Source organism: Carica papaya, chromosome 8 (assembly GCF_054855325.1).
Source record: "Carica papaya isolate Zhongbai chromosome 8, ASM5485532v1, whole genome shotgun sequence".
NCBI classification, from domain to species: domain Eukaryota; kingdom Viridiplantae; phylum Streptophyta; class Magnoliopsida; order Brassicales; family Caricaceae; genus Carica; species Carica papaya.
The window spans coordinates 27,171,183-27,188,033 of record NC_142316.1 but is presented as its reverse complement, the minus strand read 5'-3'; the positions used below and the strand labels follow the sequence as shown (position 1 = coordinate 27,188,033).

The 16,851-nt window shown below is 35.7% G+C and overlaps 1 protein-coding gene across 3 annotated transcripts; it reads left to right on the top strand.

Annotated features, from left to right (window-relative positions):
• Nucleotides 1-4,134: 4,134 nt before the first annotated feature.
• On the top strand, nt 4,135-12,548 carry LOC110817101 (calcium-dependent protein kinase 1). Of its 3 annotated transcripts, XM_088210033.1 has the most exons (9): nt 4,139-4,452; nt 4,700-4,865; nt 5,007-5,909; nt 6,399-6,542; nt 6,664-6,816; nt 9,402-9,517; nt 9,640-9,807; nt 11,498-11,722; nt 12,168-12,548. In XM_088210033.1, the coding sequence occupies exons 3-9, from the start codon at nt 5,108-5,110 to the stop codon at nt 12,291-12,293; spliced, it is 1,734 nt and encodes a 577-aa protein (XP_088066159.1). In that variant the 5' UTR covers nt 4,139-4,452; nt 4,700-4,865; nt 5,007-5,107; the 3' UTR covers nt 12,294-12,548. The 3 variants fall into 3 exon arrangements, with proteins under 3 accessions (XP_088066160.1, XP_088066159.1, XP_021901192.2); XM_088210034.1 differs by lacking the exon at nt 4,700-4,865 and having other exon boundaries at nt 4,135-4,289; XM_022045500.2 differs by lacking the exon at nt 4,700-4,865.
• The last annotated feature ends 4,303 nt before the right edge of the window (nt 12,549-16,851 follow it).

Genomic DNA, 16,851 nt, shown 5'->3' with positions numbered 1-16,851 from the left:
AAGGACAAGAATAAAGTAGGACAAAGGAGAAGAAATTAGGGACGCTAAAGGTGTTTTCTTTTGACATGAAATTCGCGTGGATGCCACATTTGAAAAAAATTTATCCATCGTCCACTTTGATACTCTATTAATTTTACATGACATTCTGTTAACAAAAGATAAACGATGTATAATAATAAATATCTATTTTAGCATATTCTAAAAATTTTAAAAATTTAAATAGACAAAAAATAGTATAAATATTTAAATTAAAAAAAATGATGAGAAGAAAAGAGCAAGGGGGTTTCTATTTGATACGAAATTCACATGGATGTTATATTGGAAAAAAATAAAATTGTTTTATCGTAAATTTGGACACCAAATGAATTATATGTGATATTTTTTAAAAATTAAATAATATTCACTGACGGAAGTTTATTTTAACATACTTTAAAAATTTCAAGATTTAAAATAAAGTGTAATAGTTTAAATTAAAAAAAAAAAAGATAATAACTTAGTATGTATTTATCTCGTATTTTAAATGTAAGATCCCGGTTACAGCACTACAAGGTAATGACAAGCCAGATTAGGCTCTAGTCTTTTATCCAATGCAATCTTCAGGCTTTAGGCCCAACAGTTTGATTTTAATTTCAATCTTTTTATTTTTTTATAATATTTTACAATTAATTAATTTTCTTTATACGATAGCTCCCTCATTTTCTTAATTTCAACATTTTAATAAATTATAACATTTTAACTTAATGATTGTTTTATTAATATAAGTAAATTTAGTATTGCTATGCTCTAAATATACACCAAATATAATATACACACACAAATAAACTGAAAGAAATAAAAGTAAACTTACACGGGATTGGCTTTGTTTTTAATAAATTTAGAATCGCGCTAAAAGTGAGTTTGGATGAACTTTTAATATGCAGTTAAAAATAACATATTTCTAACAAATTAATTACTATTTCATATCACATATACATTATTATTTATGTAAAATGATAATATAATATATAAATAAATATAAAATATTATTTTATTAACTAAAAATTGAACATTAAACACTCTTTTAGTATATCATAGTTATCTTGTATATTGTCAACATAAATTTACCCAATATAGTTTTATATATACTAATTTATTAATGTTTTACTATCCATAAGTTAGATGAGTACTTTCACAATTATATACGGTGTTGTAAATTTAAGTTGATTTATATATTCTAATTATGTTATTACAATATTACTGATTGTATGATTGTTGATGTATGAGTGTTGTATAAATATTCAAATTATAAATTGTCTAATTAGTTTTGAAAATGTTGATATTTAATATAATTTAGTTTTCATAACATTTTTTATTTTAATTTGGTCATAGATATTTTTTTTTGTATCAATTGTTCAGTTTCTTTTATTTCAAAATAAGAAAGTTAAAATTGATCGGATCATATTTGACACTTTAAAAAATAATTCATAAATTAATTATATAATATAATTAATTAATTAAAATAAAATAAATAAGAAATATGAAAAATCAAAATTATAGTAAAAAGTACTAGAAAATAAATTCTAATAAGCTTTAAATGTAACGCCCAAACAATTTGGGCATTTTTTGTTAGTATTTTATTAATTTTATTTAGTTTAATTTAAAAAAAAAATGCCACGTCAGCGGCCCAGTCAGCAGCCCTGGCCAACCAGGATCTGCCGCGTGGCAAGACCACGTCGACCAGGGAACGGGCCACGTGGGCGATCCGCGTGCGCTCGATCGGACGGCTCAGATACGTCTCCGCGCGCACGGACGGCCCAAATCAAGAGTGCGCACGGACGGCCCAGATGCACGCGTACGGACGGCCCAGATTCAATCAAAAACGGACGGCTCAGATTTAATCAAAATGGACGGCTGAGATCAAAAGGCAAAAGGGTATAAATAGAACCCTCACACCTGACCACAAAAACCCTAGTCGCCTGGCCTCGCCGGAGAAGACGAACCAGACGCCGGAGGAGCCGGCCGCCGCCATCCGCTGCCGTACCGGGGAGTTTTTCGACCGCTGATCGAGGTAAATTTCATACCCCCGACTCGTTTTTCCACGCTGAGTTCCCCTGTGGCCAAATCAGAGCCAAAATTCCGGCCAAACGGCTGGAAAATACGGCCGAAACCCAGCGGCGCTGCCGCGTCCCTCCTTGGTTTTTGCCTTCGATGAGGCCCTTCCCGGCCTCCGTTTGATGCAATATTTATATCACCGTGATCACCATTCTTTTCTCTACAGGTTGATCGGAGCCGAATCACCAAAACACAAACCTCGCCGGAGAGCCACCGCACCCGAGAGCACCGCTGCCGGTAAGCTTCGGTTTTTCGTAATTTTTTGGCCCCCCGATGGCCCTAGGGTTGTTTTATCACAGGGACCGATGCAAGTGTGGCCGAATTCGGCCGAAAATGGCCAACTCGAGGCGAATCGCCGCTGCAAGCGGCGGCGCCGTCGCCGGAGCATGGCGGAGCCGCCGTGCCGGAATTGCGATATTGGCCGAAAGGGGCCCTATGTCTAATTTGGGATTTTTTTTGGAACACGTGCAGGTACCAGTAGTGCGTTTCAGTTCCCCGGAAAAATTTTAGAAAAAATTAGGGACAGCCTGTAGGCGCACTGTGAAGCCGTGTTCGAACCCCGAAACGAGTAAGAACCCCTCACCCTATTTCCTATCACGGTATTAAAGTTCAATAATGATAAACCGGTATTTCTTGAATCAACGAATGTGTAAAATTGCTTAAGGTCGCTAATGGAGCCCGAGTCTAGTGTGTTTGTCGGTTAACTGTTATTTGGCCTATTTTACAGTTTTAAATGCAGTATGAGGTCTGATGTTTTCATTTCATAGTTTCGTGTGCATATTTTACTGTTTTATTGATTATGGGTTGAATGACTGAGAAACCGATGTTGTATGTTATCTTGTTTGATATAAATTACTGTTTTGCTTGTTTGTGTGAATTGATGATGCTGACTGAGGAAAATGGGAATGAAAGGTTATGTAAATTGATAATTGTACAATGTGATTAGCCTGACTAGATATCTTGGGAGATGGTGGATGGACCAGGTCCGTAGGGAACTCTACCGGGATTGTGGTCTCTCATACCGGACGGGGTATGGAGACCCTATGTGTTTTGGCGCCCATACCGGACGGGGTATTGAGACGGCCCGTTTCACCCTCATACCGGACAGTGTATTGAGGTTTATAGTTTTGGCGCCCATACCGGACGGGGTATGGGGACGGCCCTGGAATCTGATTACAAGTGTTAAGGGTTCACGGGTAGCGGGACCCCTATGGATCCCCATGGATACTAGTAGGCTGGTAAAAGAGGAAAAATATGTTGTGTAATGATTGAATTACAAAAGGCGTGATAAGTATTATGTTATACAGTTTATATGATTTCATGATGATGATAATGTTATTGCTTTCTTATATTGTTTTATGAATTTCACCGAGATAAGTGGATGGTAAAGGTTTTATTATTGATAAAAGGATTTGTTGTAAATTATGTTCCATTTGTCTTTTTGTGTTTTCTACCCACCTTTACCTTCGTGACGGTGAGATATCGTGATGTTTTTACTGGGTTAGTGTAGCTCATTCCTTATTTAATCATTTCAGATCAGGAAGACATTGTTCCCGAGCCCGTTCCGCAGGAAGACGACGAATGAGACGCCTAAAGACTCCATAGTCATATTCATAGCTTTTACTTTCGAGTTTCTCTTTTAGTTAGTTTGATCTTTTATATTTTGAGCACGTTTTTGGTTTTAGTGTAAGGGATATTAATCGAAATTTTGACTTCGCTTCCGTATTTGATATTTTTAATACACATATTTCATTTTAAATTTCCGGGACCGTTACATTAAAATTTAGATAATAATTAACAATTTATCATTATTAAAACTTATGTTTTTCTCCTCAATTCTATGATATTTTGTTCATTCATTTTGCCAAATCCGCCAAATTATTCTCTTGGTATTTTGCCACCAATATAAGCAGGGCGCTTCAAAGTCACCCAAGTTCATATTTATTTGTCTATATATATATATATATATATATATATTTTTTTTTTTTTTTATAAAATGATATTTATCTATGCCAAAATTAGCAAAATTTGAGAATTTAAGATGTTGTACTTTTGACCAGTGGCAGCCAAAGGAGCAAAGCAAAGAAGAAAAAGAACCCCTGCAATTCTACAATCAACCGAGAAGCACGGGGATTGAATATCCGACCAAACCCCCAAACGCGTTTTCTCTGCTCAGTCTTAACGCACACAACAAATATGTCTCTCTCTTTACTCAAACTTCTTTGCACTATATTACAAGTTTATGCATATATATTATTATTATTATATATATGCAATAAAGTAATGCATGAGTAGTGGGTATAAACAAAGCCGAGCTTTGCCGTCTCTCCATTTCAACCAAAACCCAAAATCCCAGACCCGGTAAGCTCAACTACCCACTGATGCTTTTTCTCTAGATCTCACTTCCTTTTTCCTCTTCCTTTGTATGTTGTCAGCTTGGTTTCTTTCCCTTTTGTCATTCTCTTTAGGGGTGTTGAATGAATTATTCAATATTGGTGCGCTTTGATTTTTGGTGTTGGTTTTCTGTTTCTATTTTTTGGTTTGAGAGACTTGGTTCTTGCTCTTGGTTCTTGACTGATTGATTTTGTTTGGCTGCTCACTGGCTTAGGATCCGAGATCAAAACCCTGTCCAACTATGTGTTGATCTTGTATGAACGACTGATTTAATAATTGGCTGAGAGTTGTGTTTGACTTTTTTGGAGTTTGGTTTGTGTTAAATTCTCTGCTCCAATCAATTTATTAGTTAATACTCATCTTCTGTATCATACGATCCGGTAAGTGCCGTAGTTGGCTACTTCAAAATCTGGTGATTCTTATTTCTGTCCTATTCATTGCCTATGGTCTTCAGCTTTTGGTTTTACATTCTTTTCCCAAAGTATAGATTAAGATACAAGGGATTTGATTTTTCTTTTCAGAATGCAGTTTCTGAGGATCAGATTGTGCTTACCCAGTGATTAAGAATTTATCTTGATGTTTGAAGTAGAAGCATTTAGAAGACTCTGAGCTTTAGGGTTAGATGGGTAATACTTGTGTGGGACCAAGCATATCAAAGAATGGGTTTCTCCAATCTGTTTCTGGTGCAATGTGGCGGTCCCGATCACCAGATGACTCCATTTCTCATGCTAATGGGAAAACGTTGAGCGAGGCAGCATCTAGAGAACCTGAATCACCTTTACCAGTCCAAGATAAACCCCCGGAACAAGTTACAATGCCTAAACCAGAAGCTAGAGAGGAAACTAAACCTGAACATCAGGCGAAACCCAAGAAGCCCCATCATATGAAGAGGGTGTCTAGTGCAGGGCTTAGGACAGAGTCCGTGTTGCAAACAAAAACTGGAAACTTTAAGGAATTCTATGCTCTTGGAAGGAAACTAGGACAAGGACAATTTGGTACAACATTTTTATGTGTGGAGAAGGAAACAGGAAAAAGTTATGCTTGCAAGTCAATTGCAAAGAGAAAGTTGTTAACTGACGAGGATGTGGAAGATGTGAGGAGGGAGATTCAAATTATGCACCACTTGGCAGGAAATCCAAATGTTATATCCATTAAAGGGGCTTATGAGGATGTGGTGGCAGTCCATGTTGTTATGGAACTATGCGCTGGTGGTGAGCTCTTTGATAGGATAGTTCAGCGTGGACATTATACAGAAAGGAAGGCAGCTGAGCTTACCAGAACCATAGTTGGGGTTGTGGAGGCCTGCCATTCTCTGGGGGTTATGCATCGCGACCTTAAGCCTGAGAATTTTCTTTTTGTGGGGCCGGAGGAGGATTCACTTCTCAAGACAATCGACTTTGGATTATCTATATTCTTTAAACCAGGTATGTTATTGATTGAATCCAGGTATAGATATTTCTCTTTTTGGATATCTTTTCAATTTTCAGTTTTTGCAAGCCTCTTAAATTACAGACTAGATAAACACTATCTTGTGCTAGAAAAAGTATGTTGAGAAAAACACCTTAAAAGTAAAAGAACGAAAGTCATGTATGCAACAGCTCCCACATCAAATACACAGTGCAGAACTTAACCTTATTAGATTTATCCATATTTAACTTCACAGTAGTCTTCAGTTGATGGTTTAACGGTGCTATCATGCTCTTCCAATTCTTGCATGTGTTTTTGTACTGCATATTTTATGGTTAATTATGGGTCTCGTCAATTAATCATATCCAAAAGAATCAAGCATTTCTGAAATCCATAGTTTTGTTGCTTTTGTAGTTCGCCTTTTCTTTTTTTTGCTTATTCGACATGTCATGGGTCCGACTTTACATGTTTGATTATACTCAAAACTAACTTTATTATCTTGCCAGGTGAAAGATTTACTGATGTAGTTGGCAGCCCTTATTATGTTGCTCCTGAGGTTCTGCGAAAGCGTTATGGTCCTGAAGCAGATGTTTGGAGTGCTGGAGTGATTCTTTACATTCTGTTAAGTGGAGTTCCTCCCTTTTGGGCTGGTAAGAATTTTAGACTTGCAAATCCTTGAAATTCAACTTTTGCATCTTGGTAGTAATATGATTATGGAACAATTTTCCTAATCTCTCTTGATCTTCCCAACCCCTTTTCATACTGCTCTAGAAACCGAGCAAGGGATATTTGAACAGGTCCTGCATGGTGATCTTGACTTTGATTCCGACCCTTGGCCTGCTATCTCTGACAGTGCAAAGGATTTAGTTAGGAGAATGCTTGTTCGAGACCCTAGAATGCGGTTGACTGCACATCAAGTTTTATGTGAGTCTTATTTTCCTTTGGTTGTTTTTTCCTGTTTTCAAAATTGAATTTGTTTTTATTGACCTGAACATTACTTGATCGGTCTAGAATGGTGGTTAGCAGAATCCGTTTCCATTAACATATACCACGACATCTTGAAATGCACCGTCAATTTGGTTCCTGTTCAGGCTTTGCAACATCATAAGTTTGGTATTTTCTGTGACAAGATTGAGCGCCAAAAAAGGCAGAAATTGTGCCAGTTGTCTCCTACATCTGTCAAATGCAAGAATACAGGGAATACGAGTTTATAAAATACATCTACCCTAAGATTACGAGGCTATATCTAACCAAAAACAAGTTCATGCCAGTTCTATTAAATCTGGAGATACTAGATACAAATATGCATGGCAGGAATCTTAGAAGTCCTAATAGGAAATGGAGAAGAGAGAATAGTGTACTTGTGCATTCAAGCCAAACCCTGCATTTGTTGACCACAAATCAGTCAGTTTTCCTCTATAGGTTGTTTTGGAGTTGTTTTACTTCTTCAAAGTAGGGAGTAGCATTAATTCTTAAGTGGCAGTTTTTCCAGGGAGTAAAGTAGGGTAGATAGTTCTTCACAAAAATCCATTGTTCTCTATACCCCTAATCATTCAATTACCTAAATTGGGACTTGCGAGGAATTAATAATTTATTCAGTAAAGCTTTCCTATTAAAGTTTCTTATTTATCAAATTTTACTGTGAATTGCAAATTTAGGTAAGAATATCGCCTTCCTATAGACTTTACCTTATTCTCTTTAACCATATATGTTATGGCCAGAAACATTACTTCAACTTTTTTATTATACTCAACTCCCAATAATTTTGGATAGCGATTGGGAATTTTGTAGATATACTTACTAACTTGTAAATAGTTTTTTACACGGGTGGCGTTTCCTTTGCAAAAACAATGCTGAGTCTAGCAATCACCGTTTGCTTTGGTGCCCTATCACTTGCATGTTATGGACCATGGTCTACAGACTATTAGGAATATGCTGGGTCATGGCTGGTTCTGTCCAAGATGAGCTGTTTTCATGGGAATTGATGTGCAAGAAGAATAAGAAGTTCAGACTTATACCGCTCACCATTTTCTGGGTTATTTGGAAAGAAAAAAACAATAGAGCCTTTGAGGGAAGATAAGATATTTTTGGCAACATCAATGACAGATGGTTTTATTTTTTTGGTTCGATTGTTCTGGAACATAATCTTGTCCATTTTGATGATTTGGGGTCAATTATAGATATGTTTATTGACTTGCAAATCTTTTGTACATATCAATAAATTTGTACATGGGTGGCACCCTTTTGGTGCCTGCGATTTATTATACTTATGTATACTTTTTATTTTAAAAAAACTATAGTCAACTCCCAATAATTTTTTATTGTAACTCCTTTATTTTACTATAAAATCCCTACTTTACCTTAGACCTGAAACTTCCAAGCGTAGGCTTAAGATTTATCCAATTCATTGGTGAAGCTGGTGAGGCAGATATAGATCTCAATTCACTTGCACTCTTTAGATTCTGTATATTAGTTGCTTTTTAAAATCCAGCGAGCAAAATAACAGAATTAGAGTAATATGATTTATAAGTTTTTTCTTCTTTGTGACATATGAGGGTATTTTCTTGTTTAATGCTTTCTATTTCTTGTGAGCCCCAATGTTATCGTACTCAAAAGTAATGTATTTTCCAGCTAGATCAAAATAGCTAAAGATTTCTGTACTTGTAATTATATGTTTCTATTGACTGGAGGGCAATGACTATAATATTGTTTATCCAAAAGAAATTTCATGAACAGTGTGCAGCTGTAATCGATGGAGCTTGGTTTCACCATCATAGTTACCACACTGCTTGTATAATGTTACTAACTCAATGTAAAAGATCCAATACTTTCGATTGGGCAATCCAGGTTGCGGCACTTTTGTGTCCTGGGGTCATGTGGAATGCAATTGGATTCCCATGATTGGGGATTTCCTTGATTCAAGTTGGAAAAAAGAATTATAGTAGTGTAAGATGGTAATAGTTGCAATTGTATATGATAATTTTTTAGAAAAGATGGTAGATTCGTTGATAGAATTGTGATTTCCTTCGTTAATTGAGAATTGTCAGGGAGTAGATGGGTGAATAAAGAGAATTAATTGTTACTTTTTATCAGTAACACAAGAGAGTAGGAATAGGAAATAGATCACTATTTCGAATGTCTTAACTTTCTTCAAAAAGAAAAAGGAGAACTGTGGAGTTTTAACTTTTTAAGAATTTTGGCGCAGTCTTGAAGAGAAGCATGAGAGTTGATTGAAAGTAGGTTGCTGATATTCATTTCAAACTTACAAATAATGAATATTCAAGCAATAATAGTAATTATTATATAAATAATGTACGCTATCTTAGCATCAACAAATTGTACTATGAACAGCAACTGGTTAAGTCGATCCCTCTCCTCTAAAAAATTAACTGGCTAGGGTATCTCGTTTCATTCCCATATCACAATTCGAAATATATTACGTTTAACTGTGATACAGCTTCAGGTTGCTTATTTTCTTATTTGTAATATGCGGCTTAAATTCCTCACAGGCCATCCTTGGGTTCAAGTTGATGGTGTAGCTCCTGACAAGCCTCTGGATTCTGCTGTACTCAGTCGCATGAAGCAATTCTCTGCTATGAACAAGTTGAAGAAAATGGCTCTTAGGGTAAGATTCTGAATATATTACCTACGAATACGAAACAAAATGACAAATGCTTTGACTATCATCAAAAGTCTTGACAAGTTTTATTTTAATATTTCCTGATTTCTCAACATCTTTTCTTGTAGGTCATTGCAGAAAGCTTATCTAACGAAGAAATAGCTGGCTTGAAAGAGATGTTCAAGATGATAGATGCTGACAATAGTGGTCAGATTACTTTCGAGGAACTTAAAGCGGGACTAAAAAGAGTTGGAGCTAATCTTAAAGAATCTGAAATTTATGACCTAATGCAAGCTGTAAGAACCAAACAAATCTCAGCCTGGTTATTTGAGATAGAAAATTCTACAAACAATTTGAAAGAATTTATCCTTTTCTTTGGAAGTTTACAACTAGGAGAAGATTGGCATTTTTTTTTTCTGCAGACTTACCTTCATCCTGCATGATAGATGGGGGATTACATATGCATTAAAATTAGTTAAGTGAGGTATTGGGAGTTGTAGGCTAGGAAGATAATCGCAACATATAGAATTACCAGTAGCAGCAGTCAATAACATTTAAAATTATAGGCGATGTTTTGTTCTTTCTGCAGACGAGCTCTCCTCTATGGTAGAGTAATAGATCAGAAATGTTCTTTCCAGTAGGTAGTTTCATATTTAAAAGTCCATGCATAGATGGAGATAACTGTGAGAAACAGTTTTGATATATTGAATATATTAATGCAGTATTTGTAGATTGTATTTTCAATGGCTTTTCTTTTTTCAGTTTTAGTAACTCAGTGTTCAACTATTCCGTGTCTGTCTGTGCATGCATGTGCTTTTATATACATGTTTGTGTCTCTTATTTCTGAAGAAAGAAAAGATTGTTGTGAAAATGTAAAGAATGAGAAAAAAGGTATCAAAAAGCTCAGGGTCTGCGTTAAAACTAGAATTGTTTTTCAGGATTTTTCTAAGTAAAAACATTCTTCATTTAGGAGGGAGTAGCTTCTCTGTATAAGTAAGATTTTTTTTCAACCCAAACCAACGTAGGGTGGAGAATTTTTTGTACATGAGCATAGTTCCTCATGCTCAGAACTCTTCTTATAAATGATAGGATAGACATACAACATTTAATGGTTATGTTGGTATATAAAAAAAGTTTTTCATCTCATATCCATTTGACTTGAGGGAATCTACTTACTCATAAAAAAAAAAAGCACTGCTCTTTTATAAGAGAAACACCTTTTATAGGACAAAATTCTAACGAGATAGAAATTTCACTTGGATTTGACCTGTACAGTAGCTACATCAGGTAAGATTAGTGATCGATGATGTAATGGACGAAAGAAATATTTATTTCTTTAGTTTTAAATCTCTTCAAACTTAAGTAAAGAGATGGGAATTTGTCATGACCTTTTTACTTCAGTGTTTTCTTAGTTATGGTTGGGTAGAGCATTGCAACATAACATCACTTAGTAGTGATTCTTTTTTTCGAGGGGGTTGTGGAAGTAAATAATCAACTTTCTAATTGTTCAAACTAACATAAGGTGCGCAAGCTTATGAGTTCTACATATAGGTGATAAATCTTGTGGGAGTATCATCGGCATTATACTGCTCGAATCACCATATCTATCCAAACAATACCGATGGATTGCTTGCACTTAGTGCTATGAGTTAATTTCTAAAATTCAAAATATTCTGCAAGAAATAGCTGAATTAAATCTTTGGATGCTTTACTTCCCTTCAGCATATTGATTTCTATTATTTTCAATAATGTTGAAGAGATAGGCTCATATCAATATTTTCTAACACATTACGTTGTATTCTTGCTGTTTCCATTTCATGGTACTTTTGTCATGTGAGTGAAAGGATCTAGGATCATTCACTTGCATAAATTGTTATCTTTCCTATAATCTTTTTTCCCGACTATAAAACAAATTTGTGAGATAAAGTGAGAATTATGTACATTAAAGTGTGTCTAATCCAAAATTTATTCTTAAATAAATTTCAGGCTGACGTTGATAATAGTGGAACTATTGACTATGGGGAGTTTGTTGCTGCTACGTTGCATCTTAATAAAATAGAGAGAGAAGACCATCTATTTGCAGCTTTCTCCTATTTTGACAAGGATGGGAGTGGCTATATTACTCCAGATGAGCTTCAACAAGCTTGTGAGGAGTTTGGCATAGAAGATGTTCGCTTGGAAGAAATGATACGGGAAGTTGATCAAGACAATGTAAGTGTTATTCTCTTGTTATAATAGTGGTTTTTTTTTTGAGATAAAAAGAATGTATATTAAGTATAAGACACCAAAAGGGTGTCGCCCCTGTACAATGTATTTACATATTAGTTAAACCATCAAACACGTTCTCGAAATCGTCCACCCATATAAATCATGTCCCAGAATTAGAATCCGAAAAGTTTGTATCTACCTATCTCTGATCCTGCCTAAATCCCCTACACACCCATAAAAAATAGTGGTTTTTTTAAGGTTTATTAAAATAGTAGTTTTAACTACATCAAAAGGTTGGAGGACAGGAAACATGCAAGCCAACTAGTTGCCATTACGATTTTATGTCGGGAGTACATGGTATAAATCTCTGGAATGTGAATTTATGGTGAGGAATTCTACCAATCAAATGTACACATTCTAATGAATCCATTTCTATTATGTTTTACAGGATGGGCGGATTGACTACAATGAATTTGTGGCCATGATGCAGAAAGGAAATGTAGTTGCCCCAGCCGCAGGTAAGGCTCTGCAGAATAGTTTTAGCATTGCCTTTAGAGATGGTTTAAAACATTAGTTGTGTAGGCAGATATGAGATTCTCCTTGTTAATTCTTTGAGGGATTTATAGGAATGTATAGTAAAGAGTGCAACTGTTCATCTCTGAAGCTGCCAAACCAGTGAAACATGAAGCCACACAATTTGTTTAGGTTTCATTTTTCTTCTCTCTTTCCCCCCCCCACCTTTGTTTTTTTGTCTCTATGGATTTTGCATATAAAGTCCACCTTGTTGTCACATTCATGAATTAATTTATCTCTTATTTATTGAGGACAAGTATGTTTCAAATGTTTTTTTTTTTTTTTACGTTGTAAATGCATCAGTTTCTTTTTGTTTTCTTTTTCTTCGATAAAGAATAGGAAGGAATGAATTTAGACCCTTTTTTTTAGAGTATGTTTGATTCATATCTTTTATAATTTTCATCATAATTATCTAATATCTAAAATTTAATTATAATTTACATATTTGATGGATGGTTGGATTAATTTATCGCCTTTTCATTCTATAATAATGAATTGAATGAAGAAGAAAATAAACTGTCTACTTTTACAATTTTGCTAAGCTGGGTTATTTTTTGAATCTAATTCTCATTTTGGATTAGTGGAGAGAGAAATAATAGAAGGTGAAATTTTTAAGCAGCTAGTTCTTTTCTACCAAAAAGTGAACTCATAAACAAGAGGCAGTAAATAATTTTCGGACACTCTCTCTTTATTTCCCTTCATCTATTACCTTTGATTTTCCTTCATTTACCTCCAACCAACCATATTCTAAAGCACGACGATAAGAACAACTGTAGAAGTTCTTAATCAACTCGGTATATTAGAACTTGGGGTGAATTTAACTTGTTAGCCGTAGGTGTAGGTTCAAGTCGGGCGATATTTATTTATTATCTTTATTTAAAAGTTATTTTTTATTATATTATTATTTTTAATAATTGTTGGTTTAAAAAACTACAAAACTCTATCTATTTAGTCAACTAAGGTGTCTAATTCAAGAATTTGCGTTAATAGTCATTAGTATGCATTTCGGTTATGTTTATGGATGGGCTGAGAGCCAATTGGCTCCTTTAGGTTCTGACCAACTTTCAAACTTGAAATTATAATCGATTGCATCTCTCTACTTCTTTCATGGCGTCTGAAATCTGGCTTGTGAACTTATGTTCTTTTAATTCTTTTTTTTTTTTGGGTCTATTACCACTGCATACAGGCTTTAAGACTAATTCTTTGTATTTAGAATTTTCTTTTTCCCAATCATCAAATGGTGTAAGTGGATCTTCTTCAATAACATACTTACATGTTTGGATACATCTTATACTTTATCTTTGATTAGTTGTGCATGTTAATACCCTTTTTATGTACAAATTTCTCACTTTATATGTATATTTAAAGAATCACATATATTTTATTATTTCCCATTCTCTATAAATATTAACTCAATTTGTAATTAATTAGTTACATTACAATTTTTAGGTTTTTTGGATCACATTATTTTTTATTATTATTGCTTTAATTGATATCTTTACATGTTTATTATTTTATTATTAATAATTTATTAATTCTAAAAAAAACAATAAAATTATAACTGATACATCTAAAAATTTACGATATTTAATAAATTATATAATAATATATGATATAATACTCATGATAAATTGATACCGTTGAATTTTTCCACAATGCTCTCGAACAAATCTTATCTATTCAAGATTGTCTATATTCTGTCAATTACTGCTTAATCCACTACTTGCTTATAAAGCTAAACCATTTGTATCCTTTTGATGAAATGCTAAATCATTAATTTTTGAAATTAATTTATTACTTACTCACAAAGACTGAGTTATTCATATTTTTACAATTTAAAGAACAATTTATTAATCTCCATAAGTTATAAGGTAAAGTAAATAAAACAACTAAATGATAGTAATAATATGTAATTTATGGTCCATAATCTCATTTCTCTCCCACTCTTAAGTTATCGTGCTCGTATCGTAAATCATACTTCACTTGTTCTCTAATCAATCTAACGTAAGATCGCTTAATCATATACCACGTGATATGAAGCCATTGACTAGCCATCGAAGCACATATTCCTTCCTTCATTTATTCTTCTTCATTAAGTACCCCAATATAACAATAATTTCATCTATTTATCATTTATTTGATTTATATTTTCTTTTTAATTATTTGTTTATTGACTATTTTATTAAAAATAAGATAAGTAGGATATTCAGATTTCACATAGACTGTAACACCCCAAGTGTTATTATTATTATTATTATTTTATTTTGTAATTGTTTGATTTTTTTTTATTTTTTAATTAATTTAATTTGATTTAATTTAGTCTAATTTTATGAAAATAAAAATAATAATAATGATAAAATTGGATAAAAATATTATTTGGATTTAATTGAAATTGATTTTGGGAAAAAGGGGTGAAAATTTGGATTATGGGGGTGTTTTTTAAAAGAAAATCGGAAATCGGGGGTCAAAACGCAATTTAAAAAAGTTGTGTCACGTCAGCACCACGTCAGCAGCCATGTCAGCGGCCCGTTCAGCAGCCCCGGCCAACCAGGACGCGCCGCGTGGCAAGAAAACACTGACCAGGGAACGGGCCATGTGGGCGATTCGCGCGTGCGCGATCGGACGGCCCAGATCCGTTCCCGCGCGCACGGACGGCCCATATCCGTTCCCGCGTGCACGGACGACCCAGATCAAACGTGCGCACGGACGGTCCAGATTCACGCGCATGGACGGTCCAGATTCAATCAGGCACGGACGGCCCAGATTGCATTGCGATGGACGGCCCAGATTTAATCCCAATTAAATCGCGATCGAACGGTCCAGATTTAATTTTGATGGACGGCTGAGAGTAAAAGGAAAAGGGTATAAATAACCCCACCCACACCTGACCAGAAAACCCTAGCCGCTAGTGCCTCGCTGGAGAAGAAGAACCAGACGCCGGAGGAGCCGGTCGCCGCCACCCGCCGCCGCACCGGGGAAGTTTTCGACCGCCGATCGAGGTAAATTTTCTCCTCCTTGCTCGTTTTTCGATGCTAAGTTCGCCTATGGCCAAACCGGAGCCAAACCACCAGCCAAACGGCCGAAACCCAGCGGCGCCGCCATGCCCCTCCTCGCTTTTTGCCTCCGATGAGGCCCTTCCCGGCCTCCGTTTGATGCAAATTTTATACCACTGTGATCACCGTTCTTTTTTCTACAGGTTGATCAGAGTCAAACATCAAAATACGACTCACGCCGGAGGAGCCGCCGCACCCGAGAGCACCGCCGCCAGTAAGTTTTGGTTTTTCGTGATTTTTTGGCCCACCGAGGGCCCTAGGATTGTTTTATCGCAGGGACCGATGCAAGCGTGACCGAATTCGGCCGAAAACGGCCAACCCGAGGCGAATCGCCGCTGCAAACGACGGCGGCGTCGCCGGAGCACGGCGGAGCCGCCGTGCCAGAATTGCGATATTGGCCAAAAGGGGCTCTAAGCTAGGTCTAATTTGGGATTTTTTGGGACACGTGCAGGTACCAGTAGTGCGTTTCAGTTTCCCGGAAAAAATTCAGAAAAAATTAGGGACAGCTTATAAGCGCACTGTAGAGTCGAATTCAGACCACAAAACAGGTAAGGACCCCTCACCCTATTTTCTATCACAGTATTAAAGCTAAACAAATAATTAAACTGTACTGTGTGACTTTATAGATGTATAATTGATTAAGGTTGCCAATGGAGCCCGAGTCTAATACAGTGTTGGTCTGTTATTGTTTGATATATTTTTCAGTATTAAATGCAGCATGATGTCTGATGTATTTATGTTATGGTCCCGTATGCATGAATCACGGTTTCTTTTATTATGGTTGATATTATGATTAACCCGATACTGTGTTGTCTTGTTTGGTGTCAATTACTGGTTTACATGTTGTGTATGATTGGATGATTGAGACCGAGAAAAATAAAAAAAAGGTTATGTGAATTGATAATAGGATAATATAGACAGCCTGACTAGATATCCTAAGAGATGGTGGATGGACCGGGTCCATAGGGAACCCTACCGGAAACGTGGTCTCTCATACTGGACGGGGTATGGAGACCTTATGTATTTTGGCGCCCATACCGGACGGGGTATGGGGGCGGCCCTGGAATCAGGTTGTAAATATTAATGGTTCACGTGTAGCGGGGACTCCCTATAGATCTCCAGGGATACTAGTAGGCTGGTAAAAGAGGAAATATATTTTCTGATGATTGAAATGTAAAGGTATGATGTGTGTTATGTTATAAAGTTTATATGATTTCATGATGATGATAACGTTATTGCTTTCATGGATCTCACCGAGGTAAGTAGACAGTAAAAGTTTTTATGTTAATAAACGAGTTCGTTATAAATTATGCTCCATTGGTCATTTTTGTTTTCTACCCACCTTTACTTCCGTGGCGATGAGATAGTGTGATATCTTTACTAGACTGATGTAGCTCATTCCTTATTTAACCATTTCAGATCAGGAAGACATTGTTCCCGAGCCCGTTCCGCAGGAAGACGATGAAGGGGACGCCTAAAGACTTCATAATTATATTTATAGTTCTT